The 25,326-nt window shown below is 41.4% G+C and overlaps 1 protein-coding gene across 1 annotated transcript; it reads right to left on the reverse strand.

Moving 5' to 3' along the window:
* Window positions 1-40: 40 nt before the first annotated feature.
* Window positions 41-23,647, reverse strand: NKAP (NFKB activating protein). Its single transcript, XM_047844272.1, has 9 exons — window positions 23,093-23,647; window positions 20,140-20,220; window positions 12,470-12,540; window positions 12,148-12,291; window positions 10,185-10,248; window positions 8,267-8,376; window positions 7,872-7,947; window positions 6,296-6,445; window positions 41-3,051 (listed from the first exon to the last, which is right to left on the reverse strand). Exons 1-9 carry the CDS (start codon window positions 23,488-23,490, stop codon window positions 2,877-2,879), a joined length of 1,269 nt encoding a protein of 422 aa, XP_047700228.1. The 5' UTR covers window positions 23,491-23,647; the 3' UTR covers window positions 41-2,876.
* Between the last annotated feature and the right edge of the window lie 1,679 nt (window positions 23,648-25,326).

Genomic DNA, 25,326 nt, shown 5'->3' on the forward strand with positions numbered 1-25,326 from the left:
GATTTCTAATCACAATGTATTAAAAATACGATACTGCACATCAAACCACAGAATGTTTATTGAATAATAAACTTTTGGCAAACAATCCAACTGTATTTTTTTTTTGCATTCATTCATTTTCCATTTGGCGACTTCCATCACATTAGCAGAGTAACCAGTAAGTTGTTTTCCATTTTCTAAATGGTTTTTCCCATCACTACCTGTATCACGTAGTCTTAACAGGTATAGAAGCCAAGTTTAGAGATTTGTAAAATTCACCTGTCAGACTAAACGGAGATGGACACTTGGCTGCTTGTTCCCCCATATGAGCCCAATTCTCTAGTGCACACATACCTCTTTATGGGCATAACTGGGGAAAAGAAAAGTGGTGGTAGTTCTACAGCTCATAATATTTCCCTACTCACAGACCCCTTCCTTCACTTAAGTGAGTAAGTTAAATAATACATTCGGAAACTCTGAAACCGGGCATGCCGCCTACCGCAATACAGCATCACAACCGTGACGGCAACAGGGTGGCCTGAGGACAGGAGGCAATAAAACAGGGAATGTTCGATAGCCACCCTTACTTTGTCTTCTTCCCAGCCTAACACCAGATCATCACTTGTTCTTACCATCCCTATGAGGCTGTCTTACCCGGCTGTAAAGTTTTAAAACACCAAAGACAAGATAGCATTACAGGTGATTACTTACAAGTACGTCAGAATACGTATTTACGTAGATAAGCACTGGAAGGGAACACAGAATACTAAAGGCAATTGATGTGGTAAGACTGTGGGTAATATTTTTCTTCTTTTTTTAACTCTTACATTTGTGCAACAGATACAAAAGGAGGGAAGATCTGATCAGAACAACAGGCAAGGAGGTGGAAAACTAGATAAGTCTCCCTGAAGAATAAAACATAAATTTCAAACACAACACCACTCCTATTTGATTTATGGCTCAGATGACTAAGCACAGTTTGAAGCAGTAACTCTCATGAGCTCAAAATAAAATACTTTTAGCCCTTTTCTTCTTCCCTCCTCTTCCCCAAAGAATAGGCTACTGAAGCTGTTCTTTGGTAGATCTTTCCTGAACAAACCCCTGGTGAAAGAAATGAAAAGTTCTGAAATACATGAATATATTTTTTTCATTTAGTCAACAAGCATTTGTTGACTATCTAGTCTGTGGAGGAGACAGGAGAATCCAATAAAAATCCACAATAATCCTAGATCAGAGCTGTTGCATTTAAACTACCTTGCCTACTGAAAATAAGAGTGTCAACTCATTCAGTCTCTAGGAACCAGTACTAAAAAATAATGTTCTTAGAGAACAAAATTCTTGAGTAGGGATTATAAATTTCGGTTTTATTACACAGGAAGTAAATGGATTACACCTCATAAATTTGGAAACTTAGTTTCCTTTTGTGTTTTGGAAGTAAGAGATTTACTAGGTTAGGCAGCGGCAACAACGATAAACAGAAATCACTTCAGATTCAGGGGTCATAAATGTTGCTACACGCCAAATGGTTTAGAATATATGTTAGATAGTAAAACTTTTCATCTATACTTTGAAATACGACTGCCTTATTTTAAAACTTTGGAAAAAAACACTTTCAACTATTACAAGGAGAAAGGGCATTTTATAAGCTCAGAGTTAGAACTTCCCCATCCCCCAGGTAATTTAGATTTATCCTAGACACATAACAACACAGCTCAAAACAAACTTAACAAAAACAGCCAAAACTTCCCTTGTCCCCTTTCCCCTTCACTCTTGTGACCTAACAACTCAAACTGAACAAAATAACGGAAGAAAAAGATCATGAACTAGTCCCAGAATTTTCCATTTCTCCCAAACTTAAAAGTCAACAGTAGCCATAAAAAGTGATAAAGTGAGGAGTTCTATACAAAGTTAAACTGAATGACAGATGTAAAAAATAAACTGAAAGGTTTAACAATGTTTAAAATAAAATATGCTTATTACACAAAGGACAGACTTAAAATACGTTTACTATCATTTTAGCTTCATCCTTATGAAACAACGATGTTAAAAACAATACTTCATTAAATTTTTTCCTATGAAACTCCTAACTGCAGTGGACTCCTATTCGTTTCCAGTATTCAAATAATGACCTAAGCACAACTTAGATGGAAATAATGTACTCACACTGGCACAACAGTAGACTTCCTAACATTTTATACTCGGAAGAACCATTTTTAAGTAAACCTTTAAGAATTTAAAACACTAATGTCCACGTCTTCAACTCAGTACGTCTGTGGGTTAGTTTGCTTTTTGGCTTGTTTGTTGGATTTGGGGATAGAGAGGTAGGGACTGAAAACAAAATACATTATTTCCAGGGTGGACTATGTATTATACAGGTCAATTTTCAAATTCCAGGTTTCCTCTTTTCAGCAATGCCTTCATCTTACTAACACAAGTGGCCTCCCGTATGTTTCTATCAAGACCATTTATAACACATTCAACAGAGAGAAGTGATTAATTTCCCACAAGTTCAGTTGCAGTGGGGGTAGGGATAAGGGTGGAGGGTGGGCACGATGTAGAGCTAAGAGTAGCACTGGCCCATGGTGTGAGAGTTAAGTTTCTTGTCTTATTGACACTTCCTCTCAATGCCACCTCCCCGAATACAGTATGATCTCATTCGTAATTTGGATTTTTAAACCAGAAAGTTATTACGGTCAATCCAAAAATAACCCAAAGATCTTGCTAAAATTATATCAATAAGCAGCTTTTTATTGAAGGACTAAAAGAATTAAATAGAAGGCACAGTAGCACTGTAAAGCTTTTTCATTTTTCAGATCATAATAATCTTTTTGTATGCATATGTGGAACCCAGACTTTTTTTTGTTGTTAAAAATGTCTGCTGAACAATCAGAAAATCCTTATTTGTCATCTTTCCCTTTAGTTTTTCGGTATACCATCTCTCGAAAACTGGCCAGAATCTTGTTTTCTCTCTTTCGCCTCTCTTCTTGGTTAAAGGACGCCAGGGCTCTCTTCTCATCAGCACTATAGATCTGGTTCTCTTTCCGCAGTCGCACGGCCTCCATTCGGCGATGCCTGGAGATAATTTTATTTTTGGCTTAATTTCTCAGTAATTATTCTTATAGTACTTCCCCACTAATCCTGTCTTAATACAGAGAGGCCTAGTTAAAAAACTGACCGACAGAAATTGTTTTGGTCATGGGTCGGATTTTCAAAAGATCATTCATTTTATCTGCTGATGTGTCCTTTGATTCATTTGTAGTATTCAAATAATGATCTGATGCTCTGTCAACATCACGAAGGTTATCAACTTCAAATACTAAGGGCGTAAAAACAACCAAAACTAGCAAACTATTAAACTTCCTATGTGATATGTGGAATTTACCTTTGGGGAACTGACAGTAAGACAGAAGAAAGATTTAACTTGTCATCGATCAGGTGGAACTTCCTCAGGGTTCTAATTTATCACACAATCAAAAGAACCAGGTCTAATACTACAATAGAATTTGAGGAATTTCGTGAGTGGATTTAATAACTTCCTTAGAATCCAGCAGCAGCTCAAAGAAAAGAAGGGATTTAGCACAAGGGCCAAATACGGAACATGGGGGGCCGAGGCTGAGGGAAACTACTGTATCATCTTCAAAAGGTCTCCTTGCTTAGAGAGAAAACTTCAAGAAACTCTTTTATGTATATGTAAACCAACCCTACACAATCGGTTTGCGATCAGGCTTGAGGTATGTCTAGAAAAATAGAGAAAACTGAGTAAGGAAAAGGGGAGAACCATTTCAGGTTAGTGTGAAGGTGGGGGAGCAGCAGGATGGAAAGACAAGGAGATGACAATGTATTCAAGGTCGCTCAGGGTACAGTGAGTTTATTTGGAACACAAAGTGCTATGTGAACAATGCTATAAAACATCTATGTACCCGTCTCCTAGTACGTGGGAAAGATGTTCTCTTGGGTATCTAGGAATGGAGTTGTTAGGTCATAAAGTATATGAATGTTCAACTTCCCAAGATGATAGGAGACTTTTCCCAAGTGGTGGTACCAATTTATATTACCACTAGCAATATTTAAGAGATCCTGTAGATCCACATCTTCTCCAATGCTTGGTATTGTTAGAACTTTGAACTTTTGTCTATCAAATAGATGTAAAATGGTATTTCGGTATGTTCTTGATGTCTATTTCCAATGATAATGAACATCTTTTTATGTATGTGTAAGCCATATATTTTTCTTCTTCTAACAAATGCTTGTTTGTGTCATTTTCCCATTTTTCTTTTGGGTTGTTTATAGGTATTTAAATACTCTCAATACCATCAGTTGTAAGATCTTGTCCCAGCTTGAAACTTGTCTTTTTCCTTAAGTGGTGTCTTTTGATGAACAAAAGTTGTTACTTTTAACCTAGGCAAATTTATCACTATTTTATTTTATGTTTAAGAAACACTTTCCCACCCCAAGATCTATTAGATATCTACTCATATTTTATACTAAGAGTGTTAAAAGCTGTTTTGACATTTAAGTCCTTTATCTAGCTGCACTTTTTTAAAAGTTTATTTATTTTTGAGAGAGAGAGAGAGAGAGAGACAGACAGACAGACAGACAGACAGACATAGGGAGGGAGGGTAAGAGAGAACCCCAAGCATGCTCCATGCTGTCAGCACAAAGCTGACACGGGGCTACATCCCGCAAACTGTGAGATCATGACCTGAGCTGAAAGCAAGAGTCGGACGCTCAGCAAACTGAGCCACCCAGGCGCCCCTGCACTGAGTTTTAAATATGGTGATGCAGGGTTCTACTTTCATCTTTTTCCAAACGGATAACCATTTTTCTCCTGCTCCATTTACTGACAGTTCTTTCTTTCCCCAATGATTTGACATCCCATCTCTTTCATATAACTTAAGTTCCACACATGTATGGCTCTGCCTCTGGGCTCTGTATTTTATTCCACTGAACAATTCATTTGTTCCCCTGTGCTTTCTAAAGTTCTGTAAATTTCTTAAGTCCTCATATCTGGGATGGCACATCTTATCTTCCTGTTCTGCTTCTTCAAAGGTGACTGGGCTATTCTCAGCCCTCTAGTCTAACTTATAAAACGTTAAGTTTCACATAAAACTCTGTTGTGATTTTGACTAGAACTGTACTGAATCTACAGATCAGTTTGGGAAGAACTGACAACTTTATATAATGCCTTCCTCTTTAATGTCTCTTAATAACGTTTTATAGTTTTCTCTATAGATGTCTTAGACATCTTTTGTTAACATTTATTCCTAAATCCTTAATATTCTCTGATACTATTATAATGTCAGTTTCTTTTTATTTAATTACATTCTCTAATTGTTTTCCGGTACATAGAAATGCAATTCATTTTTATGTATTAACCTTACATTGAACCATTTATTAAACCCTCCTATTATTTAGAATCATCTGGATTCTTAAGGATTTTCTATGGAAAAAAAAGTCATATCATTCACAAAAAATGACAGTTATATCCTCCTTCCCAATGCTTATGACTCATTTCTTTCTGTCTTACTGTGCTAGTCCTCAGAATTCCAAGATTCTGGAGTAGCTTCAGGTGTTCTGCAAATATTTGCCTCCAACTTTATTTTAAAATATTTAACTATTTTTAAAAGTTTATAAAGTTTTTAAAAATCCGAAATTCAGGTTGATCTTGGTACTGATGCCCTGTTAGTTCACTCTAATCATTCTTCCTCGTACTTTGCTTTTTCTTCCATAATTTTATTTTCATTTCCCTATGCTGAACCTGATGTCCGTCATAATCGTTTTCTGCTCTTCATTCTCAGAGTCCACAGAGAATTAGAGACTCCACATCCTCTGACTCTACAGAGAACTAGAGGCAAACTCAGAAAACAGGAAACACTGTCTCACGAAAATGATTTCCTCCTACCAGAATGCCACATTCTTCATGGAGCAGTGTTAAGTGACTGAATTAACTATACCCTCTAGAAAACAAAACTATCTGTACCAAAATACAAACTAGGAAAGGACACTGGAAAGACTGATTCTTTGAAGTTGGAGAGATAGCTGATTTTGAGGCTGAGTTGCACACATAGTTGCAACTTTAGACAACCATGTTTATACCAATAAACTAGTAAAACCAGTACTATATAAACCAAATAAAACCAGTATTAAACCAAAATGGTTTATGTAAACCAAATAAAACCAGTATTAAACCAAAATGTATACTCTACTTTTCATTAGGAATGATCACTTAATGAAAATCAATTACCAAAATACAATTATGATAGTGAGAAAGGAAAAGATCTAACCATGGAAACTGACCTCGATGCCAATAACTTACCTGCTACCACTCATTACATAACCCGAGCATTCGAATGATGCAATTTCTTCACTTGTCAAGCCAATTTCACCTCTTCTTGGGATACGTTTCCCAGCTTTTACGTATTCAGCCATAGCTGCACCCTCACCAGGCAACAGTGCATGGCCATAGCTACAAAGTAATTCAGAATTCAGAAAAGTTCATTATAAAAAACTCATCATCTAAAGAGAGCACAAAAACATCTCTCAGAAAACAGCACAAAAATAACAGTTGCTGGGCAGCAGCAGGCTGGGAAGCCCAATGTGAATTACTTTAATTAGTGAACATTGCACTCTGACCTACATAACTAACCCAGAAATAAAGACATGCTTTGGAAGAACAAAAGAACTGAAATGAGTGAGTACAGATTCATGGTTTACAATTATGGATCAACTTATGTCTATAAGCACTGCCTTTACAGCTTCTGCCCCCAGCTAATTCCTTTCCCCTTCTTTCCCTTTGAAGAAAAAAAAAAGAAATATCTCAAATTAACATATTTTTTAGGCTTATAACCAGTAATAATGCTATCCAGTAACTATTATCTATTAACTTTTATTTGAGGGGACTTTAAAAACTACCATCCCGGAGAGAGCCAAAGCATAAGAGACTCTTAAAAACTGAGAACAAACTGAGGGTTGATGGGGGGTGGGAGGGAGGGGAGGGTGGGTGATGGGTGTTGAGGAGGGCACCTTTTGGGATGAGCACTGGGTGTTGTATGCAAACCAGTTTGACAATAAATTTGATATATTAAAAAAATAATAAAATAAAATAAAAACTACCATCCCTTCATTCAATTCATTGACTGCATCTTAAATACATAATTAAACTCAAAGCTTAGAATACAAAAATAATTTCTGTTCTTGTGGAATTTACATCCCAACAAGGACATAACTGCAATACAAGGTAGAACACATGAAACAACACACAAAAGAAACAGAAAATACTTTGAGGACGAAAGGGTTAAAGAAGGGTAGGAATCACATCTACTTGTGGAGGGAAGGTACTGGGAATCAGCACATGATCCCTCCTTTTGAAAGGGGTTTTAAAAGATGGTAAGGATTTTGACAGGAAGAAATTGGGGGGCGCCTGGGTGGTGCAGTCGGTTAAGCGTCCGACTTCAGCCAGGTCACGATCTCGCGGTCCGTGAGTTCGAGCCCCGCGTCAGGCTCTGGGCTGATGGCTCAGAGCCTGGAGCCTGTTTCTGATTCTGTGTCTCCCTCTCTCTCTGCCCCTCCCCCGTTCATGCTCTGTCTCTCTCTGTCCCAAAAATTAAAAAAACAAAAAAAACAAAAAAAAAAAAAACGTTGAAAAAAAAAAAAGAAATTGGAAGTAGTAAAGAAACTAGGGCTGGGAAAAAAAGGGAAGGCATGTTGGGGGAAGCATAAGGTAAACAAGGCATGACGTGGGAAAGTGCACAGTAAATGCAGGAAGTTCTAGTTCCGCTCACTTGGAACCTGGGGTGTAAATAAAGGAGTAGAGGGTGATAGGGTTGGAAAGGTAAGTTAGGGCCATACTTTGATGAAGGGACTTTAGTTATTTTAAGTACACAGTTACTTACTTCAAAGGTTTATCATCCTGAGAGGCAAGTGTTTTCGGAGCCTCTGGGCCAATTAAGTCTGAGGGTTCTTCAGGCTCTGCAGGAAAAGATGTTCAGAAACAGATTCACATTTTGACTAATCAGTTAATTTAATGTTTTTTTTTTTGTTTTTTGTTTTTTTTGTTTTGGAGAGAGAGAGAACGCATGCGTGCATGAGCAGGGAAGGGGTAGAAAGACAGGGAGAGAATCTTAATCATGTTGGGCATGGAGCAGCCCAACACAGGGCTCGATCTCACGACTGACTGACATGGGATTCGATCTCACAAATGTGAGATCACGACTGAGCCATCCAGGCACCCCACGTGAATTTAATGTTTTTTATCTGTTCTGAGTCAAAGTCTACCAGAAGAACCTACTTGATCGATCCTTCCAGGGATTCTCCAGAAACTCTTCTTGGGAATCTTTAGAGCTTGAATCACTGGAATCTTTTCTATTCTTCTTAGACTTCTTTTTCTTATATTTCTTCCTGTAATGATTATAATTTTATACAAATACAATTAATAGCCCCACATTAAAGGGAATCTCATTTTTTAAGGCAATGAAAGACTGATAAAAATATTTAAATTTTCAGCTCATTAAAATTTTTAGAGAATTTTAATTAAAAAATCTTAACTTATTTAACCAAATCATGTTTCACTATAAAAAAGATCCCTCAAGGGAACAATGAAATACAGTTCTCATGTTGTAGAAAGATAACAAAGCGGTTTAAAAACCAGCTCTTACCAATTTGAGCATCAATAATTTGAAGTGTAATGGATTAAAATACGTCAGATATGTCTGAATCCTTGGGTTCATAATGATACTAAAAAAGTCCAAATCATTATTTTGAAAATTCATAAAACAAAAAAAGTTTTTTAAAAAAGTAATTATCTTGCCTTTACTATACAAACTGCACTTCAGGGCAACCAAATAGTTGATGAGGGTTGATTTCTCTTGTAAAATTATTCTACCTAAGAAAGCCAGAATTATACTATCACCACTTTGCAATCCCTAATGAAATAAGGGATCTAGGCAATGACCATCCATGGCTATTAGTAGGACAAAAATAGACAATCAGACATTATCTGCCTCCTGATGAAGTATGCACCACCTATGAAGTATGTGTGCCAAAGACTCAAATCTGAACCTTATCAAGTCTCTAGACCTTACTATCAAAATATATGAAATACAGAGGACAGAGAACATGTTACAAAGCACACAATTAAAAATATAATCAGGGGTGTCTGGCTGGCTCAGTCAATGGAGCATGTGACTCTTGATCTCAGGGTCATGAGTTTGAGTCCCACACTGGCTATAGAAATTACTTAAAAATAAAGTCTTTAAAAATAAGAAGAATTTTAAAAAACAGAATCAGGGGCACCTGGGTGGCTCAGTTGGTCAAGTGTCCAACTCTTGATCTCGGCTCAAGTCATGATCTCATGGTTTGTGAGATCAAGCCCCATGTCAGGCTCCATCCAAACTGAGCTTGGAGCCTGCTTGGGATTCTCTTGCTCCCTCCCAGGCTTGTGTTTGTGCTCTCTCTCTCAAAATAAATACTTAAAAGTACAATCAGCAAAACCCATACTATAGGAAACTCTACAGGTAAATGATTTGGTTTTTTAAAAAGTAAACAGCAAGAACAAAAATGGAAGGGGAATCAATTGATTTAAAGAGGTATAAGAGACATATCAATAATCACAATTTATGGGCATCATGCATTTATTTATTTATTTTCTATTTTTTTTATTTTATATTTGAGAGAAAGAGAGAGAGAGTGAGAGCGAGTGCATGAGCGGGGGAGCAGCAGAGAGACAGAGACAGAATCTGAAGCAGGTTCCAGGCTCTGAGCTGTCAACACAGAGCCTGACGCGGGGCTTAACCCACCAGCTATGAGATCATGACCTGAGCCAAAGGTGGATGCTTAACCGACTGAGCCACCCAGGTGCCCCTATGGGCATTATTTAGACCCAGATTTGAATACACTGTAATAAAAATCTGCTGAGAATTGAGGAATTATTGCTAAATTTCTTAGGCATGATAACAGCTCTGTAGTTATGATTTTCTCTATCTTTTAGAGAAACATGCTAGATTATGGACAAAATGACATCTGGGATTGGTTCTGAAATAATGGGGGGTGGGCAGTGGAGACTGCCAAAGAGTTGAAATTGTTCAGCTAGGTGATGATTATACAGGGTATCATTACACTATTTTATTTATCATTATTTACTTATAACTTTATGTAATTTTATATATATTTTAACTTTTCCATGATAAAAATTGAAGAGAAAAACTGACGATCTGTGTTTCTTCTTCTTTTCCTTTTTCTTGGCTTTCTTTCCTCTTCTTTTTGTATCTTCATCTGCAAATTAAAGCATATTTTAATTAAAAACAAAAACTTAACTCTAAAACCCTAGTAATTTTGATTAAATATCCTATTGCTGCCCTATTTGCTGTTACAGAGAAATTTATCAATTCAAAAATTTATTGCTACTGATCAAAATATGTGCTAGGCACCAGGGATACAGGAATTAAAGTCATACTAAGCCTTCAGTGATAGAGGTGTTATTATTAACTTCACCGTGTGAGATAACAGTATGGTGATAAGTAGGAAAATGTCATTTTTTAGAGACGTACACAGAAATCTTTAGGGTGGCAGTATGATATTTCTACTTTACTTTGAATATCTCAACAAAAAAGATGATATTTAAAGCAAATGTCAAAATACTAATCCCACGAACCGTGAGATCATGACTTGAGCCGAAGTCAGAAGCTTAACCGACTGAGCCACCCGGGTGTCCCACTAGTTTTTTTTTTTTAACGTTTATTTATTTTTTGAGAGAGAAAAAGTGCAAGCAGAGGAGGGGCAGAGAGAGGAGGACAGAAGATCCAAAGCAGGCTCCGTACTGACAGCAGAGAGCCCAATGTGGGGCCCAAACTCACAAACCGCGAGATCATGACCTGAGCCAAAGTCGGACACTCAACCGACTGAGCCTCCCAGATGCCCCAAGCTAGTTCTTTTTAAAGTCAGTTTTATTACAAAAGCACTGCATGCCCGCTGTTGAAGTGAGGAAGGCACGCCGCACGCAGGGAGAGACTGGCATCACAGGCAGATGGACTTCTGTACCAAGTAACAGAAGCGAGAGAAAGAACACGGACTACTGAGGAGACGGAAAGCACGTCTCAGGCCACAGAGGACGCTGCAAGGGTGACAGGGCAGCAAACTTTACCCTGAAGGCCACAGAGAGCCACTGAAGGATTGTAAGTAGGGGACAGACACGCTCACACTTGTGCTCTAAGGAAGTTCGCTCTTCCAGCAGTGAGGAAGAAAAGTGACAACGGGGGCCAGGAAACCCAGGTGACATCAGAGGAAAAGACACCTTCATGTCATGTGTCCCCAGAAGTGGCACCCTCTGTCAATCATCAGCCAGGAGAGGGCACAAAAAGGTGGCTTTTTGAGAGGCACCACCCCACAGGGGGTGTCTTCCATAAACCAGCTGCTGGCCCGAAAGGGTCCTTTATGATGTGCCTTTTTATTTATTTATTTATTTATTTATTTATTTATTTATTTATTTATTTTTAATTTTTTTAATGTTTATTTATATTTGAGAGAGAGAGAGAGAGATGGAGTGTGAGTGGAGGAGGGGCAGAGAGAGAAGGAGACACGGAATCTGAAGCAGGCTCCGGGCTCCGAGCTATTAGCACAGAGCCCGACAAGGGGCTCGAACTCACGAACTGCGAGATCATGACCTGGGCCGAAGTCAGACGCTTAACCGACTGAGCCCCCCAGGCACCCCTATGATGTGCCTTTTTGAAAACGGCACCGAGGTGCCCACCGAGCGTGAGGATGACACACAAGGGCCGCTCCTCGGGGCCGACGCGGCCCTATGGTTTGCTCGCTGCCACACGTCTCCCAGCCCAACCTTGCCCCGGTTCGCTGCCACATGCCTTGTGCAGCCACACACAGCCAGTCGGGAGCCACGCTGCTCAGGCTTGAATCCCAGCTGTGCGACCCTGAGTGCTGCGCTTACCAGCTGCTATGGGCCCCGCGTCCCCGGCTCTAGGACACATTCTACAGTTACCGCGCGGGGCAAGCAGCGACAACGAGCACCGAGCGCTTGGCGGGGTGCCTGGCACGGAGGCAGCGAGCGTTCCACAACTCTTGGCTGCCGTTATCGCGTTTAAGAACCTTCTTCGGAAATAAATTCTAAGTAGAATGAGTCGTGAAGCCAGGCTTGCAGAGCGATGCCGGCCTTCTTACCACTGGAGTCTGTTTCAGAGTCAGAGTCACTGTCGCTGTCAGAATACTTCTTGCGTTTTCTTTTAGATGATTTTTTCTTTCTCTTTTTCTTGGACCTTTCTTTTGAATGACTAGACTTCCTCTTCTTCTTCTTCTTCTTTTCTTCTATATAAAACACGGACATAAAATTAACTTCTAAATATTATGATTATCAATTTTATTGTATTTGAAATACTGATAAAGAACAAATGATAGGCCATTTGAGTAAAAGCGAAGTATATTCAGCTATTTATAAACACTTTTTTCAACTTCTCAATTAAAAAGCTCTGTATTTTAAAAATACCTTCTGAAGTAGAAGCTGAAGTAGTGCTTTTCTTTGGCTCATCATCCTCTACTGGTGTGTGTTCATCAGAGCTGAATTTAAAGAAGATGGTTATAAGAATCAGAAAAGTGATAAAATGAGGAATATAAAAATATGGAATTAAAAATTTTGGGGGTGCCTGGGTGGCTCAGTCCATTAAGCGTCTGACTGTTGGTTTCGGTTCAGGTCATGATCTCACAGTTCATGAGTTTGAGTCTGCATCGGGCTCTGTGCTAACAACAGGGAGCCTGTTTGAGATTCTCTCTCTCTCTCCCTCTCTGCCCCTATCCTGCTCACTCTCTATCTCTCTCTCGGTCAAAATAAGAAATAAAAAAAATTTTTCAGTAATGACACTGATTGTCCAAGAACCATTAAAAGCAAACACTGAAATAACTTGGTAAGGGTATAGTTTGAGGGTCTATCACATTCAAAATAATATAATAATCACTTACATTTGCATAATGCTTTAGGGTTTACAAAACACTATTCAAACTGAAAGCAATATGTACGATTTATATTTTCAGAAGAAATCACAGGGCAAATGTATGGAACCATAAGGAAAGATGGAAAAAACTAGAGACAGGAAGGCTAAAGGAAGACTTCATGATTTTAATCTCAGTGTATAAAGGACATATGGGAGAACACCAACCGTTCTGTCTCCCCAGAGCAATTAGAACCTAACACACTACAAGATACAGAGATTTAATTCTATTGTAGATAATTCTGAAAATGAATATATTAAAATTCTATAATAGTTTAGAAGAGAAGTTTTCATACCATATAATCTTTTTAAAAAAGTTTTATTTGGGGCGCCTGGGTGGCTCAGTCAGTTAAGCGTCCGAGTTCAGCTCAGGTCATGATCTCACACTCCGTGAGTTTGAGCCCCACATCGGGCTCTGTGCTGACAGCGCAGAGCCTGGAGCCTGCTTGGGATTCTGTGTCTCCCTCTGTCTCTGCCCCTCCCTTGCTCATGCTGTCTCTCTCTGTCTCAAAAATAAATAACATTAAAAAATTTTTTTTTAAAGTTTATTTATTTTGAGAGAGTGACAGACATATAAAGAGAGAGCATGAGAGGGGCAGAGAGAGAGAGAGAGAGAGAGAGAGGGGATCCCAAGCAGGTTCCACACTGTCAGTGCAGAGCCTGACTTGGGGCTCAATCCCACAAACTGTGAGATCATGACCTGAGCCAAACTCAAGAGTCATATGCTTAACCAAATGAGCTACCCAGGTGCCCCTATCATATAACCTTTTAATCTGAAGATCACATCTGGAATAATTTAGGTATTGCCTGGAAAATTATTTTTAGGGTTCTTTCCAACTCATTCTTTCAGTTCAGATTCTTTGACCATTTTCCAAGGTATCTATAAGAACAAGTTTCAGATAATAATGCTATCACTGTCACAGAATACAAGTTTACCTGTCAAGCACATTGTTTCAACTCAAAGTAGACACAGATAGAGGAGAGGGAAGAAGAACCTCATGAACAGCACCAAAGGGGGAAAAAATAAGGAAAAAAATAATTAGGCCTTCAGATATTGTATTAATTTTAATTTTATTTTTGAGAGAGAGAGAGAGAGAGAGAGAGAGAGAGAGAGTGTACACATGCAAGCAGGGAAGGGGCAGAGAGAGGGGAACAGAGGATCTGAAGTGGGCTCTGTGCTGACAGCAGCAAGCCCAACAAGGGGGTTGAACTCATGAACTGTGAGATCATGACCTGGGCCAAAGTCAGACACTCAACCAACTGAGCCACCTAGGTGCTCCCAGGTACTATTTAGTACAAGAAAACTAACTAGGGGCACCTGGCTGGCTCAGCTGGTTGACCATGAGAGTTTTGATCTCACCATTGTAAGTTTGAGCCCCATGCTGGGTGTAAACATTTCTTTTTTCTTTCTTTTTTTTTTAAATTTTTTAAACACTTATTCATTTTTGAGAGACACAAAGACAAAGCGTGAGTGGGGGAGGGGCAGAGTGAGAGGGAGAAACAGAATCTGAAACAGGCTCCAGGCTCTGAGCTGTCAGCACAGAGCCTGACGTGGGGCTTGAACTCATGAACCACGAGATCATGACCTGAGCCGAAGTCAGATGCTTAACCGACTGAGCCACCCAGGTGCCCCTGGGTGTAAACATTTCTTAAAAATAAAATACTGGGGGGAGCCTAGGTGGCTTAGTCAGTTAAGCGTCTGAATTTGGCTTGGGTCATGATCACACGGTTCACGAGTTTAAGCCCTACATCGGGCTGTCTGCTGTCAGCATAGGGCCTGCTTTGTTGGATCCTCTGTCCCCTCTCTCTCTGTCCCTCTTCCTCCTCAAAAATAAACATTAAACAAAAACCTTGGGGGGCGCTTGGGTAGCTTAGTCAGTTGGGTGTCTGATTCTTGATCTCGGCTCAGGTCACAATCTCACAATTTATGGGTCTGAGCCCTACATCAGGTTCCTTGCTGGTAGCGTGGAGTCTCCTTGGGTTTCTGTCTCTCCCTCTCTCTGCCCCTCTCCTGCTCTTTCTCACTCTATCAAAATAAATAAACTTCATTTTTTTTAAAGTTTATTTACTTGTTTGAGAGAGACAGACACAGCATAAGCAGGGAGGGGCAGAAGGGGGAGAGAGAGAATCTCAAGCAGACTCTGTGCTGTCAGTGCAGAGCCTGATGCGGGGCTCGAACTCATGAACCATGAGATCATGACTTGAGCTGAAACCCAGAGTCTGACACTCACTGACTGAGCTACCCAGGCGCCCCACGCCTATTGATATCAGCTCAGGTCCTGATTTCACAGTTGTGATTCTTGGCAACATAATACTGGAAGTCCTAGCCAGAAGACAAGAAAAAGAAATAAAAGGCATCCAAACTGGTAAAGAAGAAGTAAAACTGTCACTATTTGCAAAAGACATATTACATACAGAAAACTCTAAAGACTCCACCATCCATGTTGTTTGTCAATTGTACCTCAAAATTTCTTTGTGGGCACTTGGGTGGCTCAGTGGGTTAAGCATCCAATTCTTGATTTTGGCTCAGGTCCTGAACTCACAGTTAAAGGAGTTTGAGCCCCATGGTGGGCTCTGCACTGACAGCACAGAGTCTGCTTGGGATTCTCTCTCTCTCTCTCTCTCTCTCTCTCTGCCCCCCCCAATAAATAAACATTAAAAAAAATCCCTTTTAGGGCACCTGGGTGACTCAGTAAGTTTAGTGTACAACTCTTGATTTCGGCTCAGGTCATGAGCTCCTGGTTGGTGAGTTCGAGCCCCACATCAGGTTCTGCACAGCCAGTGCAGAGCCTGCTTGGGGTTCTTTCTCTCCCTCTCTCTGCCCATCCACTGCTCACTCTCTCTCTAAAAAAATAAATAAATACACTGAGGGAGAAGCAGGGGGACCAGGATTTTCTTCATCCTTCAAACACAGCTGTATTGAGGTCAGATCACTTGGAACACCCAGGAAATCAATCTGTGGAGTGGCAGAAGGCTCTCCACGGGTGGAGAGAGACAGCCTGGCAGGATCAAGGTGCGTGTATGTGAATTGGGGGAGACAAAATGGCACAGGCATGGAGGGGAGGGAACCCCTTCTGTGGAGAGACAAAAGGGAGAGAAAGAGAGAGGGGCTGTGAAACCTCTCCAGACCATGGACTCGGGAATGAGAAATACGGCGAGTGCCAATTTCTATTCTGCAAACAGGTTTAGGAGCTGAAACTCAGAGGTTTCAAAAGTGCCCGACTTTTTCCGGAGTGAAGCCGGAGCCGTGTGCACGCACCTGGAGGGGAAGGAGCCGGCCCCGAAGTGCTGTAGCCATCCCAGGGGCGCACCGGGAGAGAACAGTCCCCTTCCTCGAGTACCGTGAGAAGAGGGTTTATTGCCTCCCTAAGAGCAAAAAACCCGGCAGGCTCCAGCCAAAGGCGTTTTACTGGCAGGGCTGAGTGGCACTACACCAGAACAGGGACCGTGCGGCGCGGGATTCTTCAAGACATCAGGTTTTGAATCGCAGCCGAGCGCCTAGGAGGAGCGGGAGACTGTGGAGCAGGACAAGCTGACCGCCCGCGCTGCTCTGTGAGGGCTGCCTGAACAGCGTGGTTCGAGACACCGGGTCTGGGGAGGAGAGACTGGGGTGTCACCATTTTTCTCCCCGACACCAACACGCTGGGGCTTCAGGGAGCAGCACAACGGCCCCCAGGGGAGGCGAGACCCGCTTACACCAAACCCCACCCCTCTGTGTCTGGTGACTGCTTATCTACTGGAGGAACACTGACACTGGGTGAACCAGAGGGCCTCTCTTCCAGGCCATCATAGCCACTGGTCCCAGGCACCAACAAGACGACTGTTTTTATGTCTGTTTTTGTTTGTTTGTTCTTTTCTTCTCTTTTTTTCCTTCTACCCTCTCCTTTTTTTCTTTTGGAATCAGGCTCATAGTTTCTGATTTGTTTTTGGTCAATTCTTATTTTATACACACACACACACACACACACACACACACACACACACACACACACTTTTTTTGTTTTGTTTGTTTAATCCGGCATTTTCACTCTATTCTTTCTACACCTTTTCTATCTCTTCTTTAATTTCCTTTCTCTTTCTCAGGATTTAGCCTTATAGTTTTTTTTCCTTTGCTTGTTTTTTTTCCCCTTTTCATTCTTCTCTTTGAATGGGATCAGGCTTCCCCCCCTTTCCTTTTTTTAAGGGTTACTTCAATGAACAAATGAAAACACACCTGGTGGAAGGTCCAAACATTCCACCACTACAAGCAAGGAGGAGCTTTGCAGAGGACTGACCAGTGGGACAGAGCAGCGAAATACACAACAGAGTGCACACAACACACTCCATAACACTTCGTGAAGTGCCAGGCCCTGGACAGTGTATGACCCCCTTTTTAATATAGTAGTTCTTCCACATAACGAGCTATTAAAAACATGCAAAAGACAGAAACTTAGCCAAAATGGCAAAACAGAAGAATCCTCCTCAAAAAAAAAATTCAGGAAGAAATCACAGCCAGAGAATTGCCCAAAACATATATAAAAAATACATGTGAACAATAATTTAGAATCACAGTCTTAAGACTAATAGCTGGGCTTGAAAAAACATAGAAGACAGCAGAGAATCTCTTGCTGCAGAGATCAAAGACCTAACAAATAGTTATAATGAATTAAGAAATGCTATACATGAGATGCAAAAGAAGCCAGATACAGTGACATGGAGGAAGGAAGGAGTAGAGGAGAATATAGGTGAAAAAGAAGATAAAATTACAGAAAATGATGAAGCTAAAAAAAGAGGGAAAGGAAATTACTAGATCACGAAGGGGAGAATTAGAGAGCTAAATGATTCCATAAAACAAAACAGTATCCTTATCATAGGAGTTCCAGAAGAAAAAGAGTGAGAGAAAGGGGCAGAAGGTTTATTGAACAAATTACAGCTGAGAACTTCCCTAATCTGGGGAAGGGAACAGGCATCCAAGTCCAAGAGGCACAGAGAACTCCCTTCAAAATCAACAAAAACAGGTCAACACCATGACGTATCATAGACAATCTGACAAAATACAAAGTTAGAGAATTCTGAAAGCAGTTAGGGACAAACAGGCCTTAACCTACAAGGGTAGACACATAAGGGTAGTAGCCGACCTGTCCATGGAGATTTGGCAGGTCGTAAGGGAGTTGCAGGAAATATTCAATGTGATGAACAGGAAAAATATGCGCCAAGAATCCTTCATCCAGCAAGGCTGTCATTCAGAAGAGAAGGACAGATAAACAACAAAGCAGAAAAGAGTATCCAACTGGAAAAAGACAGTCTCTTCAGCAAATGGTGCCGGGAGAACTGGACAGCAACATGCAGAAGAATGAAACTGGACCACTTTTCTTACACCATACACCAAAATAAATTCAAAACGGATGAAGGACCTAAATGTGAGACAGGAAACCATCAAAATCCTACAGGAGAAAACAGGCAGCACCTCTTTGACCTCAGCCACAGCAACTTCTTACTTGACATGTCACAGAAGACAAGGGAAATAAAAGCAAAAATGAAATACTGGGACCACATCAAGATAAAAAACTTCTGCTCGGCAAAGGACAATCAACTAAACTAAAAGGCAATCTGATGGAATAGGAGAAGATATTTGCAAATGACATATTGGATAAAGGGTAGTATCTAAAATCTATAAAAGAACTTATCAAACTCAACACCCGAAAAATAAATAATCCAGTGAAGAAACGGGCAGAAGACATGAACAGACATTTTTCCAAAGAAGACATCCAGATGGCAAACAGACAAATGAAAAGATGCTCCACATCACTCATCATCAGGGAAATACAAATCAAAACCACAGGGAGATATCACCTCATACCTGTCAGAATGGCTAAAGGTAACAACTCAGGAAACAACAGATGCTGGTGAGGATGTGATGAAAGGGGAACCCTCTTGCACTGCTGGTGGGAATGCAGACTGGTGTGCAGCCACTTTCAAAAACAGTGTGGAGGTTCTTTAAAAAATTACAAATAGAGGGGGGGCCTGTAAGCGTCCGACTTCAGCTCAGGTCATGATCTCATGATTCGTGGGTTCAAGCCCCACGTCGGGCTCTGTGCTGACACCTCAGAGCCTGGAGCCTGTTTCAGATTCTGTCTCCCTCTCTCTCTGTACCCCCCCCCGCCATCACACTCTGTCTGTCTCTCAAAAATAAACGTTCAAAAGATTTTTTAAATTATAAATAGAACTACCCTACAACCCAGCAATAGCACTACTAGGAATTTATCTAATGGACACAGGAGTGCTGAATCGAAGGGGCACTTGCACCCCAACGTTTATAGCAGCACTTTCAACAATAGCCAAATTATGGAAAGAGCCCAAATGTCCCATCAGCTGATGAATGGATTAAGATGTGGTATTTATATAATGGACTACTACTTAGCAATGGAAAAGAATGAAATCTTGCCATTTGCAACAACATGGATGGAACTAGAGGGTATTTATTATGTTACACGAAATAAGTCAGTTAGAAAGACAGGTATCACATGATTTCAGTCATAAGTGGAATTTGAGAAGCTTGACAGATAATCATAGGGGAAGGGAAAGAAAAGTAAGATAAAAACAGAGAGGGAGGAAAATCATAAGAGGCTCTTAAATGAAGAGAATAAACTGAGGGTTGATGGGGGTGGGGTAAATGGGTGATGGGCATTGAGGAGGGCACTTGTTGGGATGAGCACTGGGTGTCATATGCAAGTGATGAATCACCGGGTTCTACTCCTGAAACCAAGACTACACAGTATGCTAACTAACTTGAAAATAAATAAATAAATACACAAATAGATAAAAAAAATTTTTTTTAAAGCCCTTTGTAAGGCTAACATGTGACATGCAATCTGCTGTTAGGCTGAGAAAAAATAATTCAAAATAATATAAACACATTTGTTTTAATACTGAGCCCTTCTGTGAATAGGAAATTAGCACCCCCATGAATTACAATTTAAAAAGAACAATTAATAAGTTAAGATCCACTAACAACATATTTTAATCATTAGGTAGGTTCAATGTTTTTAAATGTTAAGGGGTAGAATAGCATAAATCACAAGATGAAAAATGTGAGCTATACTTAAAGTTCTTCACTTAACAAAAATTTTTACAATAGTCTCTGGATTTAAACAAATGTTACAGTTTAAAAGTATATTTTCAAGTCACTTACTCTGGTTCTGGATTCTTTGGAGAAAGTCCCCATACTTCAGGAGCTCCCAATTCTCCAATCCTCTCTCTCTCACTCAATCTCCTAGAAGATACAGGCATACAAATTATTAACTCCATGGCCAAACTGTCTCCTAAATCGACAATCAATTCAAAGGGGTCCAGTTAAGTTCTATTTTCCCTTTACGTTTTAAAATTTAAATTAATAAATTAAGTGTAAACTCAACATTTATGATCTCATGTTCTCGACAGTACTATTAAATGGTAAAGACTATAGAGAGCCTGAGAGTCCAGGCCAGACAGCCTAAAAGACTGTCAAGTGCATCTGTTCTACCTCATGTATGACACAGCTCCTAACTGCTCATTTCATCTTCTGCAATAGTGGCACAAACAGTTTTCTATTTGGAAATAACTTCTTTGTTTATACACATTTATGAGAGTAAAGAGCAGTCTCTACTTTTGATTTAATCAAACCCGTGTTCAGAAACTCAGGAATTAATAAAGAAAATAAAAATGAAGCATTAGAAGTAGAAAATAAAGAGAGCTCTGAAAGTGAAAGAAAAGTTTTATTTTGACTAAAACTGTCCTCAATGTGATGCGGGGTTTGTTTTCTCTATTTTCCCTTTAGTTCCTTTTTGGAAAAGGGATCTATCCTCCATCTACTCTTGGAGGACATGAAAAAAATTTTTATGCTGTGGTTCCTTTTAGTTTTGCTCATAAACAAACCAACCCAAAAAACTAAGGCTCAATTCCTCAAAGTTTAGCTGCTTGTGACTCCATTTGTTAAAAAAGACAAAAAACAAACTTTTACAAAATAAATTGATTTGATTACTTGAATATACTAGTTTTTACATCTTTATTCAGGGGAAAAGGTATTATAATCATGCAGAATTAGACTCAGGTTTCCCTTTTGAAGAAACAGCCTAAAAGGGTCATCCTTAGGGGTGCATGGGTGGCTCAGTCGGTTGGGCATCCAACTTCAGCTCAGTCACGACTCATGGTCAGTGAGTTTGAACCCCGCACCGGGCTCTGTGCTGACAGCTCAGAGCCTGGGGCCTACTTCGGATTCTGTGTCTCCCTCTCTCTCTGCTCCTCCTCTGCTCACTCTCAGAAATGAATAAACGTTAAAAAAAAATTAAAAGGGTCATATATAACCCAACTTGGCATATATGCATACAGGGGGAAGAATGACACGCTGTAGGAACAGTCAAGTTCTCATCCCCACTGCCACCAGCTTCATCTGTACTCTTAAGATAAATTATTCATCTCCTAAGTGTACAAATGCAAATTTCATCCAAGAAGTTCTGACATCTTTTGGTGAGGGTTGTCCGGTAAGAAGCTGGTTGCTTTCTGACTAACACAGCCAGGAGATAACTTGATGACAAATTTAATTTGGAGAGGTAGGTCTCCAACCTAAGTCAGTACTGTTTTTATCGTTTCTGCTTCCATGCAGGAAACTCTAAGACCTAACACTCAACGACTATTTATTAGGTTCCAGGCACTAAATCATTACAACAACTCTAAAAGCCTTGGCACTAATTTTATCCTTTTTTAAATGGTTAAGAAATAAAGCTCAGGGAAGTTAAGAAACGTGCTCAAGGTCACACAACTATTAAGCAGCAAAACGGGGCTTCAATAATAATTCAAAACCCCCCCCCCAAAATGTGTGTGGATAAAAGGGAACACTGCTTATAAAGGTAATCAAAGTTAATAATAATAATAATAATAATAATAATAATAAAGCAGAGCTTCAAACTCAGGCAGTCTGATACTGGAGCCTGTCCTCTTCATCAATGCTTTTTACTTCCCATTCTTGGAAGAAAAAGATTTATGGAGACCTCTCCCCGCGGTCGGAACCTTAAACTCCTCCTCAATGCCTGTGAAACTTTTCAATTTCTTTTCCAACACAGTACAGGTAAAGCACTTAATATAGTGCCTGGCATAACTTAACAGTCAATAAGCATCAACTATGAAGGCTTACACAGCAATAATTATAACCTTTTTTCCTTTCTTTCTCAAACGATTCACTTTCCCTCTCCAATACTCACTCTCCTGAGAGGACACTTGATTTCGCCCTGACCCCGTTTTTCATGGCCAAACTAGAAACCATTTAACAAGACCCTTTTTAGTGTAGCCTAATCAACAGTTCCGCCGATCACTTTCCCTACATGCAATCGTCTCAGTCTCAGAGGTTTTTCTCCTCTCCGAGATAAACTCTTTGACCTCAAAGCTTTCCCACCTCTCTGCCAAACGTTTCCGCTTCCACATCCCGTTATCACCTCCAACCCGTCCCATCATTCAACGAGCAATGGTTCTGCGCCTACAAAGTGCTAGGCACTCTGCTAACTTTGTGATCAACAAAACGGGGCCGTTCTATTCCATGAGCTCAACCCAGTGCCAAATGAAAGCCCGCTCCACGGGGGCACCTGGATGGCTCAGTCCGTTAAGGCTTCGGCTCCGCTCGCGAGTTCGAGCCCCACGCATCCCGCCGCCTGCCGTCAGCCCGCACGGAGCCCCGTTCAGGTCCTCTTTCTCCCAGTCTCTGCCCCTCCCTCCACTCGCGCCCGCGCGCGCTCTCTCTCTCTCTCTCCGGCTCAGAAGTAAACATTTACAAAAGAAAAAAAAAAGCATGCTTTACACGTAATAATGACAAAACCAAGTAAATACTGTAATCCCGTTAGGTCTGAGGTTCTGCACAGCAGCGCTGCACGCCAGGAGCCAGAGGTAGGAGACACCAGGGCGCTGAATGAAGGGGCCGCGGGGAGGGGTGAAAACCGAAGGGAAGAAAAGGGCGAAAAAAGGCGTCGTGGTGGGTGGACAGAAGGGACGGAAACGGGCGCCAGGCAGGCAGAGAGCGAACTGCGGACAGTCAGAAGGGGGCGGGGGGGGGCGAACCGAAAGTCCGACTCCGGAGGCAGGTGGGCTCCCGCAAGAGAAGGCGTGCCCGTGTCACTCACTTTTGCCGCAAGCTCTCCTCCCTCTCCTTGTCCAGAAGGCTAGGCCACGGCTTGTCGCTCCCGTAGGGGCGTGAGTAGCCGCCATAATACGCGGTCGATGAGGCCGAAGTGAAGAGGCTGCCCCGCGGCGCCGAGGGCCGCTCTCGGGAGCGTGACCGCGAGCGGGATCGGTAAGACTGGTTTCGGGACCCTTGGCTGAAGCCACCTAGCTGATGGCTGACACCATTCCGGTCCCCAGACCGAGAGCAAGAGTGCGAGCGAGAGCTCGAGCGGGAGCGGCGGCCCCGCGGGGAGCGGGCGGATTTGCTGGGCTTAGGGCTCTTGGACAAACTGCGACGCTTCCCCCCAAAGCCCGAGGCCTCCCCCTCCGGGCTGCGCGAACGCGACACCGGAGCCATCGCCGCCGCCGGGTTCCCCGAGCCGCCGGGTCCCCTCAGCCGCTAGAGAAGGGAGCGCTCTCGCGAGCTAAGGGAGATCTCGGTTGCTTCGGATCCCAGAGCCCGCCGTCGCGCCACCACCGAATGTGAGGAAACCTTGGAAACAGTTCCGGGTACGTCGGCAAATCCCTTCCCCCGACCTAGGTGGTTCTGCCGTCGGGACAGGATGTGTGTATAGGTATAATGAAGCCGGTGGGGCAACCGGATCCACCTATCCTTCCGGTCCCGGGTGAAGCGGCTCAAATTTAAACCGGACTAGAGACCTTGTCTTTTCTTCAGCCTCGAATCGAAATACTTGAAGGGAAGGGCGAGAGGCCCCAGGAGACAGTCCACTGAGCAGCCGTATGAATAACAAACCCACTATGACTTTATATGTATATGTTTGTGTTTATGTACATGCATGTAGGAGTATACTCACCCCCACACGCGTTTTTTTTCTTTCTAATCTCACACAAAGTAAGGAGTGTTTATCAAAATTGGTGGTAAGCTATGATGTCAGCACCATTTTGCCCAGTTAGCTTAGAGGGCACAAATTCTGTGTTAATAACTTGAGCATGGGGGTGCCCGGGTGGTTCAGTGGGTTGAGCCACCTACTCGTGATTTCGGTTCGGGTCCTGAGTTGGGATTCTCTCTCTCTCTCCCTCTGCCCCTCCCACACCCATTCTCTCTCTCTGTCTAAATAGATAAACAAACAAACAAACATTAAAAAAAAATTACTTGAGCCTGATACACTATAGTTAAGTTTGTAGCCTGGGGAAAACTGCATATTTCGTCTCCAGAAATTCATCTCCTCTAATGTGCTCCAGCAAAAGGAATTTGTAACCCATTTCTTGTCAGGCCCCATAAACTAGTCCCATCATATGCTAGCTCAGCAATACATGGTTAATGGTCATTTTTTCGATTCATTTTATACTGTTTTTTTTTTAAATGCTTATTTATTTATTTTGAGAGGGAGAGGGGAAGGGCAGAGAGAGGGAGACAGAATCCCAAGCAGCCTCTGTGCTATCAGTGCAGACCCCAACTCAGGACTCGCTTGCACAATCTTGAGATCATGACCTGAGTTGAAATCAAGAGTCAAATGCTTAATGGACTGAGCCTTCCAGGCGCCCCTTTTATACTGTTTTTAAATGAAAGTCCACTAGGTTGTGGAAATGGGCATTAAGGTAGTGGGAGTCAGGGGGGCTCTTTTATACCAATAATTGTTAAAGAAGGTGCACTATGGGGTGCCCGGCTGGCTCAGTCGGAAGAACATATGACCCTTGATCTCGGGGTCGTGAGTTCTAGTCCCACGTTGGGTGTAGATATTACTTAAACTTACGTAAGCTTAAAAAGAAAAAAAGTTGCAAGACTGAAAGTTTTGGGTTTTTAAAAATTTCTTAATGTTTATTTTTGAGAGAGAGAGAGTGCGCGAGCGAGCATGGGGGAGGGGCAGAGAGAGGGAGACAGAGGATCTGAAGCAGGCTCCAGGCAGAGAGCCTGGTGCGCCCGAACTCATGAGCCAGGGGATCATGACCTGAGCTGAAGTCAGATGATTAACCGACTGAGCCATCCAGACGCCCCCAAAACAAAGTTTTTAATCTCTGATCTGTTTTTGAAAGGAGTTATGAGCTCAAAACCTGAACTAAATAATTGTTTTGTTTGTTGTATAGATTTATTTTCAAAGGACAGAACAGATAATTTAAATACAAGTCTATAGGCACATGGGTGGCTCAGTTTGTTAAGCATCTGACTTCGGCTCAGGTCATGATCTCACAGTCCGTGAGTTCAAGCCTCTTGTTGGGCTCTGTGTTGACAGCT

This window comes from Prionailurus viverrinus, chromosome X (genome assembly GCF_022837055.1).
Source record: "Prionailurus viverrinus isolate Anna chromosome X, UM_Priviv_1.0, whole genome shotgun sequence".
Lineage (NCBI taxonomy): Eukaryota > Metazoa > Chordata > Mammalia > Carnivora > Felidae > Prionailurus > Prionailurus viverrinus.